The sequence below is a fragment of the Neolamprologus brichardi genome, chromosome 2, assembly GCF_056152115.1.
Source record: "Neolamprologus brichardi isolate AB-2024 chromosome 2, ASM5615211v1, whole genome shotgun sequence".
In the NCBI taxonomy this organism is placed as follows: Eukaryota; Metazoa; Chordata; class Actinopteri; order Cichliformes; family Cichlidae; genus Neolamprologus; species Neolamprologus brichardi.
This window is the reverse complement of record NC_142105.1, coordinates 20,141,078-20,159,858: the sequence shown is the minus strand read 5'-3', so window position 1 is coordinate 20,159,858 and position 18,781 is coordinate 20,141,078. Positions and strand designations below refer to the sequence as shown.

At 44.5% G+C, this 18,781-nt stretch overlaps 1 protein-coding gene across 1 annotated transcript in view; it reads left to right on the top strand.

Moving 5' to 3' along the window:
* efnb1 (ephrin-B1) overlaps positions 1-7,481 on the top strand; it is a 58,500-nt gene extending 51,019 nt beyond the window's left edge. The window contains exons 4-5 of the mRNA XM_006781751.3: positions 2,018-2,128; positions 4,359-7,481. Coding sequence (XP_006781814.1) covers positions 2,018-2,128; positions 4,359-4,750 — 503 coding nt within the window. The 3' untranslated portion in view covers positions 4,751-7,481. The remainder of the gene's footprint in view (positions 1-2,017; positions 2,129-4,358) is intronic.
* Positions 7,482-18,781: the final 11,300 nt, after the last annotated feature.

The window sequence follows — 18,781 nt, the reverse complement described above, 5'->3', positions numbered from 1 at the left end:
TTTCCATTTCACTGTGACAACACGTCTGGGCAGAGTCACGTCGAGTCATCCATCTCTGACACATTGATATTTAATTGTTTTTTAAATGCCTCGCATTCTTTCCTTTGTCTTCAAAAAGAAGAGAAGCCGATTGGAGGGGGGGGGGGGGGGGGGGGGGGGGGGCGTTTGAGGGGAAGCAGGAAGTCTATTTTTTATACGTACGCTGCTGTTCAGCACGCTCTTATCCCCTCCGCTACACTCGTGTCACTCATGTGCTCATTAGAAATGTGTTGACTCACCGCCTCGATCGCATCTCCCCCTCATGTTTTCTCTTCCTCTCTTCTTCTCTCCCCAGCAAAATCTGTCTTTCCCTTCTATCGCTCCATCATTGTCTCCCTCACTCACTCGCGTTCTCCTCCTCGTCCCCCACCTTCCTCCTCCTTCTGGTGGGTTGGCAGTTCTGAGGTAGTTGCTGTCTGCATAGCTAAGGGAAATGTCAGCAGTACACGCTCGAAAAATGGGTCAGAACGCTAGAACACTCCCTGCACATGCTCAGTGGTTGACACAGTGTTGTGGCTATATTCATGGAGTGAATCAGATCACTGTGTCCTCTCATATCCTCTGCCATGCGTGAATGTTCCCACTTCTCACTCCTGTCTTTCCTCATCAATTATTGACAGCGCACAACAGCTCACGCCTAAGGTTCACCACCGCTGCAATCAGTAAGCAGCGATGGGCTGGTGTGGACATAGAGAACATGGGGGAACAGTGCGGTTTATGCTCCAAAAAACAGAAGAAGAAGAAAACGAATTAACGCTCTCATATTTCTTTCCTTCTTTGTTTTCCTTTTTCTTCTATCATATCTGCCAGACGCCCCCCCAAAACCACCACCTCCGCCTGCACTCCCCACGCTGATCATTCTCTACTTTGATTTGGCCAAGCTGGGGTGGAAATAGGAAGTACACTCCTAGACTGAAAGGCTCTTTTCACTCACATGCACACTCACACACTCACACACACACACACACACACACACACACACACACACACACACACACACACACACACACACACACACACACACACACACACAAACTTCCCATGGGGGACTCGAATGTAAATTGCCTCCTCACACGCCCTCCTCTCTATTTCGCACACACGCCCCTTGAACAGCCCTTTGGGCAGATGCAGATAAGGCCTGATAGAGAAGAAGCATCTGATAGTGTACTGTGGCATCCATCTGGCTGGCTACGGTAATAGCTTATAACTGTCTTCTGTCTGCCGACCCTGCCCTTGTAAAAACCACGCTGTGGACCCACCAGTGTTTACTGCACAAAGACTTCAAAGTGTGTTGGCTGAGATCACAACAGACAGAGAGATAAACTGTCTCTTTCCTTTGCGCCTCACCTCAAAGCTTATGCAATCCCTTCCTCTCCTCGTCTCCCCCATTTTCTTTCCTGTCCTTCTATTCTCTTCTCCTCAGAAGTCTGCCTCTTTCTGGCAGAGTTAAAGCCGAAGCAATAAATAAGGCATATTATGGCCTTTTAACGTGATGAATAATGTAAAACAATAAAAAGTTAATATATAACTACTTTACCCTCATTCTGCCATGCCTAAGTGTATTGTAAGTATATTGTAGGTGTGTGCATTGGTGTGTGCGCATGGCGGTGTGTGTGTGTGTCTGTCTCCTACGCTCTCATGAATGTGTCAGTGTTGGAAATGGCTGTCTGAGTGTTTGCTGAAGGAGCTGCTGATGTAGATGTGAGCTCGTTTTTTTGGGGTTTTTTACAGCAGGACAGGGATGTTGGCGTGTTTCACAGATGCTCGCTAACTTGTCCTTCATTTTTTTGTGCTTTCATCTTTGCCTGTGAAACACTTTCAACACACGCAAAGATAACCTTCTCCCAACACAAAAGATATATCGAAAGATAATAAAAGTAATCCGTGGCGTCGCAGAGAACAAGTCATTGTAATTCAGCATATGCAGCTCGTCAAGGCTAAGTTTTTTCTGTGTCTGTGTGCGTTTTATTTCCTACAGTTCCAAATGCAAACCCCGCCGTGCCGGAGGTCCCAGACAACACCATACCCGAGTCCAGTCCCAGTCTGCCTGACCAGGATCGGCCGGGAGCAGAGATACCAGGAAACACTGGTGAGCAGACTGACTGACATTATTACCATAAACTGCAGCTTAACACTTCATTAAAAAATGCTTTCTAGTTTCTCGAGTGCAAATATTTTAGTAAAATAAAGGTTTGTGAAATGTAAAAGAAAAATTAGAGAGGGAGAGAATATTCACAGCCTCCAGGCTTCTTCTTCATAATTAGTCACATTTAGCCTCAAAAGAGAAAGTAAAAAATGAAGTCTGAATTCTCTCATATGGATTTTTCACCCCTCCAGCAGTCCTTTGATTTTGGGGGGTCAGCATGCTAACATACTTGTAAAATCACAGGTAATAAAACTACCCAAAAGTACAGGTGCAGTCCAACAACATGAAACGCCACCTTAAACAAATACAGCTCACTTTACTTATTCATGCTGTACACACAGGGTGTACTGCACCCAAGGAGACTCAAAGACACACTTTTTTTTATTATATATCTTTTTAAACCTCATTAGAATTGCAGATAAATGAAGATTAGAGGCAGCGATAATTGAAGAAGTCACATGAGCCTCCTCGGATGCTCTGGGCCCTCCTTGCTTCCTGTTTTTACCAGCACCTTTCATAGCTGCTTCCCACAGGAGGGACCGCTTTCTTTTTCTTTTTTTGATCACTCCCCGTGCTAACTTTTTGACTTACTCCACAACTTTCGATGCTACAAACTTCCTCCAAGTACAGACTGTTCTGCCTGTCCCAATGTGATAAGCTGTCCTCATTTAATAATTGCTTATTTGACACTAGTTGCTCTATAAAAAGATTTCCTAATGTCACTTTTCCTCATACCTGGGCTTTTGCCTGTATGCCATTGTTAGATCAGTGATTATGTCAAGTGAAGAAGTAGAGGGCGGAATGAAGGACGAGGCAATGCGGTTTGAGGGGCAGATATTTCAGGAATGACATTTCTGACAGCCTCTTTTTCCAGCTTTCTTCAGCGACCAGAGTGTAGAAAATTCCTCCAGTTTCTGATTTCGCTGATAAGGCCAGAACTGGTAGCTTTCCTTGATGCCATTTGGTTGCGATAAGGCATGAAAAAAAGTTTGAAAACAAAAGCGGAGCCAGCCCCTCCTTCGCTAATGGTTAAGTCCAGGAGTGGCCAGATGATTGCGGAGACACAGTCATTAAGCGGGGATGGCAGTCTCTGGAGTTATGAGACTTTTGTGTGCCTGCGCGGGGGTCACGGACAGTAAAAAGGTGGTGCTGGGAGAGGGGCGAGTGCTGCTCTTTGGCAGCAGCTGCATGCATACATGGAAAACAGATTTGGTTCTTCTCATATTTCAGTCACTGGAGGAGCCAGTCATTCTCTTTTCCAACCAGTAACAACCAACCTTGCCTCCCCCTCCACCCTGAACCCCTTAAACAAAGGGATCAAATAAAATCAGATGCTCAGATATGCCTTCCTCATTTTTTTCCATATCACATTTGGCCTTTGCCATATAAACCTTGACATGTCGTACGACTTGCTCAGGCACAAATCCTATCATAGCCGGAATCTTTGTTATGTTGAGTGATGACTACAGATTTCATTAGAGGCCTATTCTTGATTGAGCTGATTCAATTAGATTACATCAATGGGGCTGTTAGTCATGTTGAGCAAACAACAAACTGAGCCTTGCTCACAGTCGATTCAGACTGCAAGATGTGCACACGACAGGACGGGCTTACTGTAAATGGTCTGCAGTCTCTAAGGGACTATATGAAAATTACAGTGGTGGCGGCGGTGGGTGCTCAGCCTTATTTACCACCAAAAAAAAAAGGAAAACGGAACAAGCTTGATGCTTTCATTAATATTTTCATTGCACACTGTTACCCCCAGCCCCCCTACTCTGTACTTCTGAATATAGTGAGATTAGGCCGATTCCAGCCACCAAATGAGTGAAGCAACAAGAGGCGATAGCTTTGCACCTCCTCCCCGAATGGAAAGCACACAACCACCACCACATATTCTTTACACATGGCCAAATGCAACTCTGCAGAGCGCATGACAAGCAGGTTTCTGATGTATGCATTTGATCTTTTTGAATAATAAATCTCACGAATGCAAAATGTGAAATAGGGGCCCCCCAAAAAAGATAAAAAGACTTCGTCGTTTTTTTCTGCAAGAAGTCAGACGGAAAAAAGTATAAATTACGATATTCTCGATTTTCCTGACCTTCTTTCCGTGGTAATAATTTTTTATACAGTCCCTAAACCCCCTTTTTCTCTTTTTATGTGTGTTTTCTAGACCACATGAATCAGGACCAGTCCGGGTCTTCAGATTCAGAGGGCATCCTCAGGTCCAAAGCGGCCCTGTTCTCCGTCATCGGGGTCGGCTGCATCATCTTCCTCCTGCTCATCCTCCTCCTCGTTATCCTCCTTATTAAGATGCGCAAGCGGGCCAGGAAAAACGCCCACTCGCAGCCCCGCCCCTCCGCGCTGTCCCTCAGCACCCTGTCCAACCCCAAGCTGCCGGGGGGCACGGCTGGGACGGAGCCCAGCGACATCATCATTCCGCTGCGGACAGAGAACAACTACTGCCCTCACTATGAGAAGGTGAGCGGCGACTATGGCCACCCGGTCTACATCGTCCAGGAGATGCCGCCGCAGAGCCCCGCCAACATCTACTACAAAGTCTGACGCGCTTTTGCGCAGCCGGCGCCCCGGTCAGGAGATAGAAAGAGAAGGAAAAAAAAAGAGAGGAGCGCTTGACTTATGTTCGTGGGAAGGACACTTTCCTTTTGCATTTTCGGGGAACTTGTTTCTTCAAGCCCGTGTTATTTCTACCACCTGCTGCACAAATCTGGAGAACCGTGCACTGACCAGTAACCAACGGGGTTAGGAGCTGACGGATGAGAGACAGAGGTTTATTCTGTTTGTTTGGCTTGCCTGACAATCCCCACCTTCTTCCCTCCTCCTCCCCCCCCCCCCCCCCCCCCCCCCCCCCACTTTGCCTCACCTCCCACCTCCCGTACCGTTCTCCCAGCTGTGTTCTGACCGCGAGGAGGGTGGGGTTGCGGGGTGGGAGACACCAACAGATGGAACTCAAACTTCGTCGTTCGCTGTCCCTTTGTGGGGACGGGATATAACTTATCTCAGTTCCCCAAAGTCTGCTCTACACCCAATTAAACACACCACCCTAGCACACTAAGGCAGGAGCAGGCAGACGCAGGCCCGAACACCGCTCGGCCTGCAGTTTGTGTGCAAGTGTTGGAAAAAAACAAACTACAAAACAAACGTGTGTGTGTGTGTTTGTGTGTGTGTGTGTATGCGTGCATTTCTGTGCATGTGTGCGCGCGCGTGTGTGTTAGTCGGGGCTCCGTGCTGGGCCAGGAAACTCTCCAGATAGCTCAGGTATCAGACACAGTGTGTGAAATAATGTGTTCCTCTCCCTTCGCACCTCTGATGTTTGCCTTACTATTTTTGATGGAGGATTTCCTTGAACCCCGATTCAGTTCACAAAGCAGTTGTATTTTGTTAGACTTTTCCTACAAGTGCACAATGTATAGAGTTACATAGAGCGCCATTATTGCTCCATCTTCTCATCACCCATATCATCCACTGCTCCCATTTTTTTTCTTTTCTTCTTTTCCTTCCCCGAAAGGAAATACCTTGACCTGGACTGCTGATGTCAAGGTGTGTATGTGTGTGTATGTATGTTTCCAGGAATACTCCTATCTCTGCTGGCCTGATATGAGCTTTACCATTACAACTTCTCTGTGTGTGTGTGTTTTATCAGGGCGTGTCTTCCGTTAGTGTGTTTGGACATGTCCAGACCCGTTTGGTATCTGAGAAGCCTTATTGGCTTAGAGGTAGAACACTAGGTTACTGTTGCAAGCTTCAAAAATGACACACACAGACAGAACGACGCGCCTGCAGAGAGACAAGCCCGAGCTCTTGCAAAACCCTTTCAGTGCTCCAGTTGGCACTGATCTTTACTGTGTCTGATGAGCTTTCAGGGCGATTGTTTTTAAGACAGCAGGCAGGTTGATATTTGTTTATTCTAGCTTTTGGAGCCACAGTGTAAGCATCAAACAATTTCATGCTCGCTGCCTGGGCAAGGTGGGCGTAGGCTGGCACTGATTGGCTGGCCTACATAGGTAGGATGCCCTATATATAAGTTGGATGGAGAGCTACAGCTGAACACAGAGCTACAGTATTATCAGATGCCAATTGGCTGCCATCTGTGGATGAGTCAGTGGAGTGCACAGTTAGCGGTGTCGCCAGCGTGTGACTAATCTGTGTGCCATCTCCATGCCCACACTCACCAGCCGGGGAGCAGAGAGAGTGAGAGCGACGGCTAGAAGAGAAAATGTTCCTGTGATTTGGCTTTAACCTGCGAGGGTGATGGCGGTGGGAACGAGGGGGTGACGGGTGAGGCGGAGGTAGCTTTTTTAGCGTTCACCCCCCCACCCCCCCATCCCATCCTCTCGCCAGTTGTGCTGTGAATAAAAATGCTGCGCAAATTATTCCACAGTCAAGGTGTTCAGCCAGCGAGGACACTGCAGACCAGCTATCACACAGCCCAGGGCAGCGGCACCGAGACAGGATTTACTGCTGCTGGATGTGTGTGTGCACGCAGAGGCTCGCTGCGTGAACGTGTAGGTGCTCATATGTGTGAGTGCTTATTTGTGCTTATATTTGCAGTTTATTTCTGTACGTATGCGCACATGTGTGAGTGTGTGTAAGTGTACCCTTCTGTGGTCCAGCCTCTGAACAGACCTTTTTTTTTTTTTTTTTTGGGACTGTGGAAGTAGGTGCTCCAAACAGTGTGGCTGCCAAAGTACAGAGTGCCGCAGTCCCGGTTAATGATGTGCGAGAGGAGAGGGGAGCAGATAAGGACAGCCATTCCTCGGCACGCAGACATGAGCTGACGTTTGACGCACATGTGCGCGCGCGCACACACACACACACACACACACATACACAAACACACCAAGACTGACGGGTCCAGGTTTATCTCCAGTCAAACGGTCAGGCTGCCGGTTAATGTTTATTCACCGGTAGAGACACCCATCATCCGCTGCCACATACTGTTGCCATCCACCGACAGACACTGCTGAGTTAAAAGGCAGCCCAGCTTGAAGACTCTGGGAAGACTCCAGTGGCTTTTTTTTTTGTGCGTGTCGTTAACCTCAGAGTTAACAACCTAAACAGCTGCTTGTGCTTTTGTGGTCCTGTGTTTTAACTCAGCATGCAGCCCTCAGCGGCCCTCTGCGAAACACATCTAGATCAAATATTTTTGTTTCGGATCGCCGCGCATCCGTTCACCTACACCAGCTTAGGGAGTCATTACCAAATTACCACAAACCCATATCTCATTTTCATTCATTCTAGTAAACCACTTAATGTTATTCGAGTTTTTTTTTTTTTTTTTTGGGCGGGTGGGTGGGGTGGGAAGGGTATAAAACAGTAAATGTAAATATATGGATAGAGCCCGATTTAAGATGTAATTTCACCCGAACACTGCTCACGAGGACAAAAAAATTAAGATTAGATTTTTGTAATGGAGGATGTTTGTAAATAGCTGTCTTTTTAAAGTGTGTTTTGTATGAATGCTTGCATTTTTTTTTTTTGGTCTCTGCAACATGTTTTTATTGACTTTTTCCTTTAGAGTTAATATTGCAAAAGTTCACATGAGTTGCCTTTTTTGTGCAGCTTTGTCCAGTATTGTCAAAATAAAGAAAAGTCTTTGTTACCACATGTGTTTTAAAAAGAAAAAAATGGGGTTCAGATTTTTATTTTATTTTATTTTTTACATTGCCATTAAACACAAATTGTACTAGAAGCTGTTCAGGACTGAAGCTTTGTCATAGAGTGGCTTTGAAAAGGATGCGTCACGCTGAAGCTGTGAGTGATAAGGCCCTTCCCTGTTGGAGACGGCACTTAACTCTGCATATGAAGACTGTTATTCCACTGCCTTTGAGTTACCTGCACCTTCTACTCTATTATAAGATGTAAAACACTCTGGGCCCGCAAAGATGAATCTTTCCTCAGTTTTAATAAGTCTGTCGGGCCAGACTGAGAAAGAGAGAGAGATGTAGAGAGAGGGAGAGAAAGGAGGAGAAAAGGAGGCCATGTATGAGTATGTGGCCGTACTGCGCTCGCCAATAAATCATCTGGTTTACACCACTCATTATCTCCCAGGCGGTCCTTTGTTTTAAAGATGCTCTCTCCTTCTCTTTCCCTCCCTCCGCCCCTCTCCTTTGTCATCACTCCCTTCCCAATTTAGCACAAGGATGCTGGTCGCTCGTGGCACGAGCCTCACTGTAGGTTGATTTCTGCTATTGTTCAAAGCCACAGTATTATTTTTCAATGTGCATGTGTAAGCAGAACCTGTTGAATTCGTTTCCCTTTGTTTGAATCACAGCTGTCGAGTTTTTGTTTTTTATTTCATTTTGCCGTTCACTTTTTTTTTTCCTGCAGCTTCTCAGCATAACCTGTTGGCACCAGCTACAATGGAAATAACGTTCCACCAGTTTGGAAACTACCGCATATTGATAAATAAAATTTTTCCCATGGAACTTGGTCTGGAGTGATGTTTTTTCTTTTCATTTTGTCATCCCCCCTTCTTCAAAGCCTTATGAATGTGGGCAAAAGATTTAATTTGCCTTCCCGCTGACCACCTTCGTACATGGTGGGAGCACAAACCAGTCGCCCACGCTCGAAGCATTTCCCCCTCAGTGCCCCCTCCTCTCCAAACCCCTCCAAAAACCCTCACCTCAGGGGTCAGTGCTGCACAGATGGGTTTGTTCTGATACATTAGTCAGATTGAAATCACAAGCAGGCTTCATAAATTCATATTCGGTGAGTATGGACACGCCTTTTTGCATAGTAACTAATATCCATATCAACCCGCTCTGCCCCAGTGTCCTCCAGAATTACATTTCTTCATACATGATTAAATCTGATTGGCTGCACTCGGCATTTCCATTGCGTTTGTCTGAAATTACAGTCCCCATTTATCCGACTGAGGAGCAAACTCCAAGTCCTTGGTGAAAGTGGAGATGGCATGAAATGCTATTAAAGTGATTGGGCATTTTCTCTGACAAACACATCAGTGTTTGTGGGCATGGCTTTCGTTGTGGCTGATGATGTGAGCAGAGACAGAGTGGGCGAGTGAAGAGACTGATGGCAGAAGAAAGAAAAAGTCAGGGCAATGAGAGGCTTAATGTGCCTGTGGCTTCACTCCCCCCCCCATGCGCACACACACACACACACACCATAGCCCTTCACTTCAGTCCACCCACCCAACCCTTGCTGTTTCCTTCTGTGCCCGAGGGCAGGTACATTCATCTGGTTTCCTGGCTCGGTCCCGAGACACCCCCGTAGATCCATGTTACTGTGGGTTTATTAAATCCTTCCCCCCACTGAGCTACTGTGTGTGACTGCATGTTTTTTTCTGTGTATGTCTCTGTGTTTGTGACTCTGCAAGTGTGTGTTTGTGTGTGTGTGTGCACGGATTTGCCACGGGGGTTCTTCTGTTGTTTTCACTAACACACACACACACACACACACACACACACACACACACACACACACACACACACACACACACACACACACACACACACAAAAAAATCCTAGGGAAAAAATAGCATTGCAGCGTGCACTGCAGCATTTTTCCTCGTCATTCCTTAAATCAAATATTAGCCTCGTGTCCTCGCTGCATATGTTGCTGCAGCATTAGGAGACTCTCTGGCAGCATACAGTGGTTGTAGTGTGCAGTAATTCATCCTTTTGATTGCATCTCGGTATTGTCTATTTACTTGTCAGCAGCTGAACCCCGTCCTTACGTGTTCCCACTTGATGTAAGTATGTGCATGTCTTATGTTTTTTTAATCGTGTAGCATGGCGCCTGGAACATCTTTATAGATGAAACAAGTCACCTGGGAAAGCAGAAACTGCCAGCAGCTTGTGGTGGCTTGGGAACAATTTAACTTACATATTCATGCATGACCATGAATACTAATTCAGAAGAAGACTTCCAAGGAAGATTTTTCTTTTTGACTGTGGAAAAGATTTGAATTATTGGAGAGTCTAACGTCACGCTTAGTCAGCAAGCCCAACAAGCAAACTCACGTCTTATTTGTAAAATGGAGTTGAACTTTATTTTCAAGCTGACAAAAAAAAAGCATTAAGAAATTCACAGCGTGTGGCCACCATACCAATTATTGTCACCAGTGATGTAAACTAAACAAGAGCAAGGTCTTTTAAGGTGAAGAAGCACTGCTTAATGGGGTTTTTTTCTCCCTTTGCACTAAGTAATTTATTTTCAGTTCTGCCGGTGGATATCTCCCTCAGATTTTTATCATTTCGCTTGCTACGTCGCTGTCTACCAGGCAAGCCTTTTGCAGTTCTGACAAGGCCACGAAGCCACAGATGGAAAAATAAAATTGGAGAAGAAAAGTGACACCGCGCCAGATGATGGAAAGAATTTAGGAACATTGGTGCGATTCCTCAAACGGTGTAAGCTGGCACCGCATCTTAGTCCCCCCCTCACGTTATTTCACACAATCCGCTCGCTCACAAAATCTGCTGCGCGTGCAGACGCTACCCTTGATCTGGTGAAGCAAGTGGGTTCAGAACTCTGCAACTTTTCGACTGTGACCGGGGGATCCAGAGGGAAAGGCGGTCAATAGAGCTCTTAAGTGATTTTGGTGTGCGATCTCTTAATGTTTTTTCATAGAGATCATACAGAAGACTCGTAACTCACACCAGAATCAATATGACATGCAATGGGACATGTTCTTTCTCATGTAATGTACATATACATATTTAATGACTTAATGCATCACTCGCCATTCATAAATAATGCAGGCCTTCTAATGCCTTTCATCACATGCTGCTCATCAAATATCAAGCAGATTTTTGCTCAATCTCAGAGTTACGGAGGAAACCTGAGATGGCACAAAGAAAGGGGAAACCGAGAGGGGAGGGGAAGGGGAGACATGAAAAGAGAGTTCATTAGTCAAACAGTAACATTTAGATCATTCATGAAAGGGCTCATTAATGTGATTCAAATTCCAATCAGCGGGGGGAACTGTGTCTAAACAACATTCCTCTTTAATCCCTCGGAGGGGCAGGAAACGGAAATTCCACTAAAGCATCTTGGTTCTTAAGGGTTATAGCATGTTTCTATTTTATGCTTCACTATAAACACACGTTCACATATGCACAGACACACACACATGCACAAGCACAGCCGTCAGCTACATATTGATGGCATTGTTATGACCAGAACATGCCTGATCAGGCCTGGGCCGTGGCAGGGATCCAGGTCTAACCGAGACTCATCAATCATACAGAGTGAGGGAACCAAAGAGACTTGTATGCATTAAAAAAAAAAGAAGAAAAAACCTGGAGAAATAGCTGGGACCGCTTGGCTGCTGGGTCACAGGTGTGGAGAGCAAGGGAGAAAGTGGGAATTATTCCCTTTCTTTCTTTCCCTCCTCTCCCCTTTAAAGAGAAACGGCTCTTTTTCTCCCTGTGCCGCCCTCCCATGTCTTTGAAAACGCCATTTCCATCCACATTTTCTTCTTCCAATTTAAAACCCACACTTCATTTGCCCCCTCAGCATCAACACCCCTCTCCTCCTCCATCTCCTACTCTCAATTAGGCCATGCCTCGAATCTCAGGCATTATCTCTGCTGGCCATTTATATAACATGACTCCAAAACGCATTTGCACAATTTTCCAATTACAGTATTATGCCTTGAAGCTTTGGTTCGTTCTGTCTCTCTCATTTCCCCCCTTTTCACTCAAACCGCTCTTGATGTGTAACACTACAAAAGAGTCACCCCTGCAAATACAGACATACATTTCTACTTTTAAATAATGGCACCTTTTTTTCTCTTCATGTGTTGCTGGTGTTTACGAAACTTTACTTTCAGGACCTCGAGCTTAATCATTTGCGCCCTGGCGCCGTGTGACTGACGGGTAGCAAGAAAGAAAACTTAAATCTTAAAGAATGCCTGGGGAATAAAAAAATTGGAATTAAAACACCAGAATATTTGAGAAATGTTTACATATGTCTGTATGAGTGATAAACAAAAATCTGAAAATGCCTAATCATAAAAAATGTAGATTACTGAAAGAGTAAGAACTCGAGGGCACTGAAGAAAGACAAACATGACAAAAAAATCACTGCTCAAATGCCCAACTGAGCCAAAAACATGAGAATATTAAGTGAAATTAAACAAAAGCTTTACAACATTGAAGAAATACAAGAAACATTGAATGGAATAGAAACTTTTTTGACTAAATAAACATTTTAATGGCATTAAAATGAGATTTTGAATAGCGATAAGAAACTATTAAACAGAAACCATCAAATAGTGGCTCAAAAACCTGAGGGTATTTAATCTGAAGTGAATAATGAATGAATGTTTCACAAAGTCTCCAGAACCCTTGAGAATACTCTACAAAAATATACAAAAAAATATAATTACCAAAAAATATTAAACACAAATTAAATACAGGCTGAAAAGTAGGGAAGATTAACTCTGGGTGCATTCAGTGAGGGGATCTGACGGCTCCGTAAGTCTTTGGGGAGCATTTGTTGGCACACCCCATAGAAAGAGGGGAAATCAATACAAATTTATGTAAGTGATGACCTTTAACCTTTAATGAAACTCTAAGATGTCTCTAAAACAGCAATGCTCCTATCCGTATGGCATTAATGTCACATAATGGCTAAATCATATACACTCACCAGTCGTTTTGTTAGGCATGTCGACCAAACAGAAGCAACAGAAGCATCAGATGGGGAAGAAAAGTTGATGCCAGATGGGTTGGTCTGAATATTTCAGAAACTGCTGATCTACTGGGGTTTACAGAGAAGGGTTGGAAAGAAGAAAATATCCAGTTGAGCAGCAGCTCTCTGGGTGAGTAAGCTGTGTTGATCCCAGAGGAGAATGGTCCAACTGGCTTGAGCTGATAGAAAGGCAACAGTAACTCAAATAACCACTTGTTACCACCAAGGTACATTCAGAAGAGCATCTCTGAACAGCCAACACATCAAACCTTGAAACAGTTCTCCTACAGCAGCAGAAGAACACGCCATGCGCCGCTCGTGTAAGAACAGGAAACTCAGGGTACAAGCAGCAAAGGCTTACTAAAAACTGGACAACAGAGGACTGGATAAACATTGCCTTGTCTATTGAGTTTCAATTTCTGCTACAATGTGAAAACATGCACCCTTCTTTCCTTATATCAACAGTCAAGGTGGGTGGTGGTGTAACGGTGTGGGGATAGTTTCTTGGCACACTTTGGGCCCCTTAGTACCATCTGAGCATCATTTAAACACCACAGCCTCCCACAAGTGTGGAGTGTAATGCATTAGAAACTGTTACAATTATATCGCTACTTTCGTTACAAAGGTTTTTCAGTTATCTGCATGCAAGGAGCATAGAAAGAAAGAAAGAAAGAAAAACAGCAAACAAGCATGTTTTCTTTTCTTCCTGTGCACTGATTTCAGTTTATGTGCCAGAGGACAAAAATGACAGAGTGATGTGCATTTTTTCAGGAGTGGAGATGTGGACACTACTTTTATTTTTATTCGACAAAAGGATAACAACAGTAGAATGTAAACTGCATCCAGGACAGAAACACTGCTAACAAAACTTCTACTATTTGCAAGCATCTGCACAGGCAGCATGCTAACGCTAAGCTAACACTAAGCTAACCAAGAGCCTAGAGAGATGTTAAAGCTGAGTGAATCCTGACCCCAGCCCAGCAGCCAGACCCTCAACTTCAACAGGTAACAAGTTGATGAGTAGTTGGGCTAAAGTTTCTACCTGTTCATGTGTTTAAAGTAGAATCACTGTGGCGATTGTTTTGAGTTCTTCTTGGGTTGGCTTTCATTTTTGCTTTGTGCTGTTGGCTTTGAACACTAAAAAAAAGGGGTACCCATTTGTGTTGGTGTGTGGGACTGTAGCCTCAGGTTAATATTGTAAACTAGTAATTATGAGAGTGTGGATTTAACAGTGCATTTAATTACTTTTTCTCCAGCGAGCAATTGAATAACGTGTAATATGTTACTTTTTTGAGTAAGAACCTTAATATGGTCACCTCAAAGTGCTGTATGTTGTAACCCCCTATGAAAAAGTACTTGGCTACAGTGGGAAGGAAAAACTGCCTTTTGACAGGAAGAGATGTAGCAGCATTGACCTGCCACAACTGGATGTGAGTGAATGGAGAGAGACAGGAGAAAATATGTGCTGTGGAAGAGAGGCAGAGATTAAAAATAATAAAGTTATAATATTAAAAACAGGATGGGGCGTTCGCTGTACTTAAATGCCCTCCATGGGATGGAAATGGGATGTGCTGGCTGACACATCTGCAGCAACTGAGTGATATGATGTAAGAATGAACAAGAACCTCTGAGCCATGTTTCCAGCACTTTGTTGACTCTGTGCCACAAAGAATTAAGGCAGTTCTGAAGGCAAAAGGGGGGGGGGGGGTTTAACCCAGTGATAGTACCTAATGAAGTGGCCGGTGGGTGGATATGGCCTTTGCAGCCACCAGATTGCATCAGATTTAATTAGCACTATGCTGTCTGCACACAACATCAAAACACCAAATGAGGGAATATTTTTTGGACGAGTGGTCTTTCATCCTTCTAGCACTGCACTAGAGAATCAATGTCGGCAGCACATTGTTGTCTAGCACCTTACTGAGACTGTTAATGTTACCTGTAATTTGCTATCCTTCTATATGTACTTGACATATTTCAGCATTATGTCCTTACAATCATTGTGTTTGATAAATGCTGCATTAAGCTGCAAATAATTAGTCCAGATGTTTGCCTACATTGTGTATGAGTTACTGTTTCAGCTACATTCATGTTTGTATAGTAGTTTGGACTCTTTTCTTCCTGTCACTTTTTTTTGCATCCCTACCTTCTGCTATGCATCGGTGGTCAATTTATATTTCCTTTCTTCTCTGTCATAGACTTCAGGTCCCTTTGACCAGTCTGTCTCCTATATGTATTTTCTAACCCCTCCATGTCCAGGCTGTGCATTTGCCAGTCAGCCAGCACTACATGCATGACCTTTACATAGTCCATCTGCAAAATGGATGGGTGGTTGCTTTCTGGTCACACAGTGACAGTGTCACCACAGATAAACCTCACAAAGCTGAGCCCAAGGAAGAATCATTGCGGTCATGCTTGCGCAAACGCATGACTAACACCACCATCACCATGCAGCGCATTTAACACCCAACTCTAGTCCTCAAAGTATTCCATATTTTTTGGGTTTTTATATGGCTCTGTGATGACTCGTTGAGAATTGATGGCATAGGATTTCATTTATGTATCTTGTTCTATAACTTCATATCACACGTACAAACCTGTGGGATAATTTTTTTAAATGAAAAATTCGGCCTAGTTTACAGCACAGATTTCTCTCTCGTAGCTTTGAATTTCCATTTGTATTTGATTGCCAGTTTCCTCAACGCACTGTAATAATGTTTTGTCCTCTACCGCATGCCAGTCTCTGCTTAGTGGTCTGTGCATTTATGGCCCCCGTGCAGAGTAATACCAAAAAAAGGAATAGCCTACCTCTAGGAACATGTTGTAAGCTGTACTTAGTCATATGAGCAATCTTATTTCCACAGCTACAGCACTGTAGAAGTATATTAAATTTTCACAGCAGTCTAAATCTTCTGGCTACAGTCATTAACTGGTCCTTAATGCTGTTTGGTGTCCGTGAGCAAACACTGTCCGTTGTGATTATAAAGAGCTGCACTTCCGGTCTCTCCAGGGTGGCAACTGAGAGCTGACTGGCCTATTGTATCAGTTCCTGTAAACCCGAGCTAATACAAGCATCGCTGACCACCCATCTGCACACTAACTGACCTAAATACTGAACAACATCTGTGGGGGCAGAGTGGAGTGTGTGTCTGCGCATGCCACAGTGTTTTTGTCTGGAAATCTGTTCCTCAACGACAGTGTCAGAATAATAACGTCTCTGAGTCAGCGGCACGGTGAAGGATCTCTCAATGTCACCCGACTTGAAGACAGAGCGTATGTATCGGCGCTTGTTAGCTTAACAAACACAGAGAAAAAATGAAAAACGGAGAAGAGCAGCCGGGAAGCATCAAGAGAGCGTCCGCGGACGTGCCGCGGCTGCGCGATGCTTGACAGGATGCATTAGAGGATCTCTGAGTGAAGGGTGACTGACCTAAACATGTGACCTAAGTGCTGCCCTAGATTTAGGAGTGCCACATGAGATCAAGAACATTTCACTCATCTGTATGTTGTTACTAGCTCTGCACCGGCACACTTTTTTTTTTCTTTTTCTTTTGCATTTTCGGGGATGACCTAGAGAGCACATCCCTTTTTTTTTTGCAGCAAGAACAGCTTTAGGGGAGTGCTGTTTTACTGGGCCAACTCGTTTTCCCACACGCAAGCTGACATCAGTGAGACATCAGTAGAACGTGGTGGGGGGAGAGCAGCTGAATATTCATGAAGGGCAGGGACCCATTTCAGCCCAGTGAACACTCTCTCCCTCTCTCCTTCGCTTACACACACACACACACACACACACACACACACACACACACACACACACACAAATACAGTCCAGTCACAAATTTATACACACACACACACACAAGAAGTGCAAGGACTCGTTCCATACCAGCAGGCACATACTCATCTCATGCCTCACTGCACTCATTCATATCAAAAGCGCATGCTCATTACATACAACAGCAGAACACACACACTCGCACACCAGCCATTAGCCATCGTGCAACTCATCTAACTTGCTGTCGCTCATAAAGATATAATAAACATTTGAACAATATCTTTTAGCAGCAGCTGCTTATGAATCCATTAGCACAATAAGTGCATTTCTTGTTTCATTATGAAATAACTGCCTCAGAAATGTCTTAAGGCTAAATCTGCCATATGCAAAAAAAAAAAAAAAAAAAAAGGCGGCAAGAAGAGACAGTTTTGCTTTTAGCAGATGGTTCCTAGCTGCGACTAACAGCTGTATTCGTGTTTCCTTTTCATGCGGACGTTGTTTGACATCGTGATTATTAAACAGGCCTGTTTCAGAGCCCGTCCTCCGCTGTCTTATTCTGATATTGGTATGCAGAGGCGTCCGCGAGAGGAGGAGGAGGAGTGCACAGTGCGATGAGAGGATAGACTTGGATGTGATGAGAGGCTGAGGCCAGTCAGTCAGTCTGGACGTTTGGCACAGAGACAGCAGATTCCATTTCCATGCCAATCTGCCTTGTCTCTTTCTGAATCAGACTTGACCTTCACAGGCTGATGACTCCAGAGGCCTGGGACCAGGAGACGCTTTCTGCCTAAAACCAGATCCGCACATTCCCCTCTTACACGCACACACTCTCTCTAAGATGTGTTACAGGAATGGGGGAAAAAAAACAATCATTCCCCCTTAGCGTGGTTGGTCTTGTGTCGAGCGCGAGCATCTATAAGTACGCGCGCACGCAAAAACTTAAAAACCACAGAAAAAAAAGTCTCTCCCTTGATTTACTGTAAAGGAGTGATACAAAGGATTGAAATGAGACCAGATCGTCTTTAGAGAGCCAACCCTCGGCGCAGATGGCTCTGTTTTTCATCTTCACTCTCATGAGATCTCATTTTCTGTGCTCTGTTCAGCAATTTCTCTGCTTTTTTGTTTTTTTTACCATTTGAGTTTGTTTCCATAAAACACCAACAGAATCCAGTTCAACAAAACAAATAATAAACAAAACAAATGACTCTCCAGAGGTTCTTTTTCTTCCTCTTGCAGGTTTTTAACCGACCCCCTCCCCAACCCTTATTTTCTTGCATCTAAAGCTACAAGCACTGGAGGTCAAGGCACCAAGCAACCCGTCCTGTCTGCCCCCCTTATGTTTGTGTTTAAAGCCAGACTAAAATAGACCTTTACAAGTCGCCTAATGAAAGTGACTCTGGGCCCTCTGGTTAATTGACCACCTTTAATGAGTGTTAAACTGCAGCAGTCATTAGGCTGGGGGTTGCTGTGGGTCACCGCTGGGCCGAGGCAGAAAAAAGGGAAGAGAGAAAAGGACAAAATACAGGTAAGGACTAAAATAGCACAAATGATTGCTCTTGTTTTTAGCCCTGTTTTGCTCGTGTTTTGAACAGCGTGCCTGCATTCGTTAACGTTCACTGCCTAAGGGCAGCACCTGTCCGGCTCACAGACAGAAAGCAGTGGCCATATGGGTGGAAATTCTTTCAGATCTGCTATTCTGCATCCAAATTTGGCATCCTTTATGTACTGTCTCCCTCATTCAGTTCACACAAGCAAATCTAATAAGCAAGCGAGAGAAAATAGAAAAATATTCTCCAGTTTTTGCATAAGCCGACTTTGGGTTTTTGGTAATTTTTCCATCTCGCCTTTATGATTTTGACACCCGGGGCAGTAAATAACCACGCTGTCATCCGCTCTGTCATGGCTGATAGGGAAGGGAATTTTGTTTTTATGTGTTTTCAGATGATCATTGATAGCTTTTTCTCTTTTTTTATGCTGATGACCTCATTTGAAAAAGCATATTGCAAACAAACACAATGTCCTTGTCCTTTATTCTGTGTGCTGTGGAAATGCTCCTCAGGGGAGTGCGTGGAGAGACATACATGCGCAGACACGCGCGCTCTCACACGTGCACCTAAAACCCCTGTGTTATTGGACT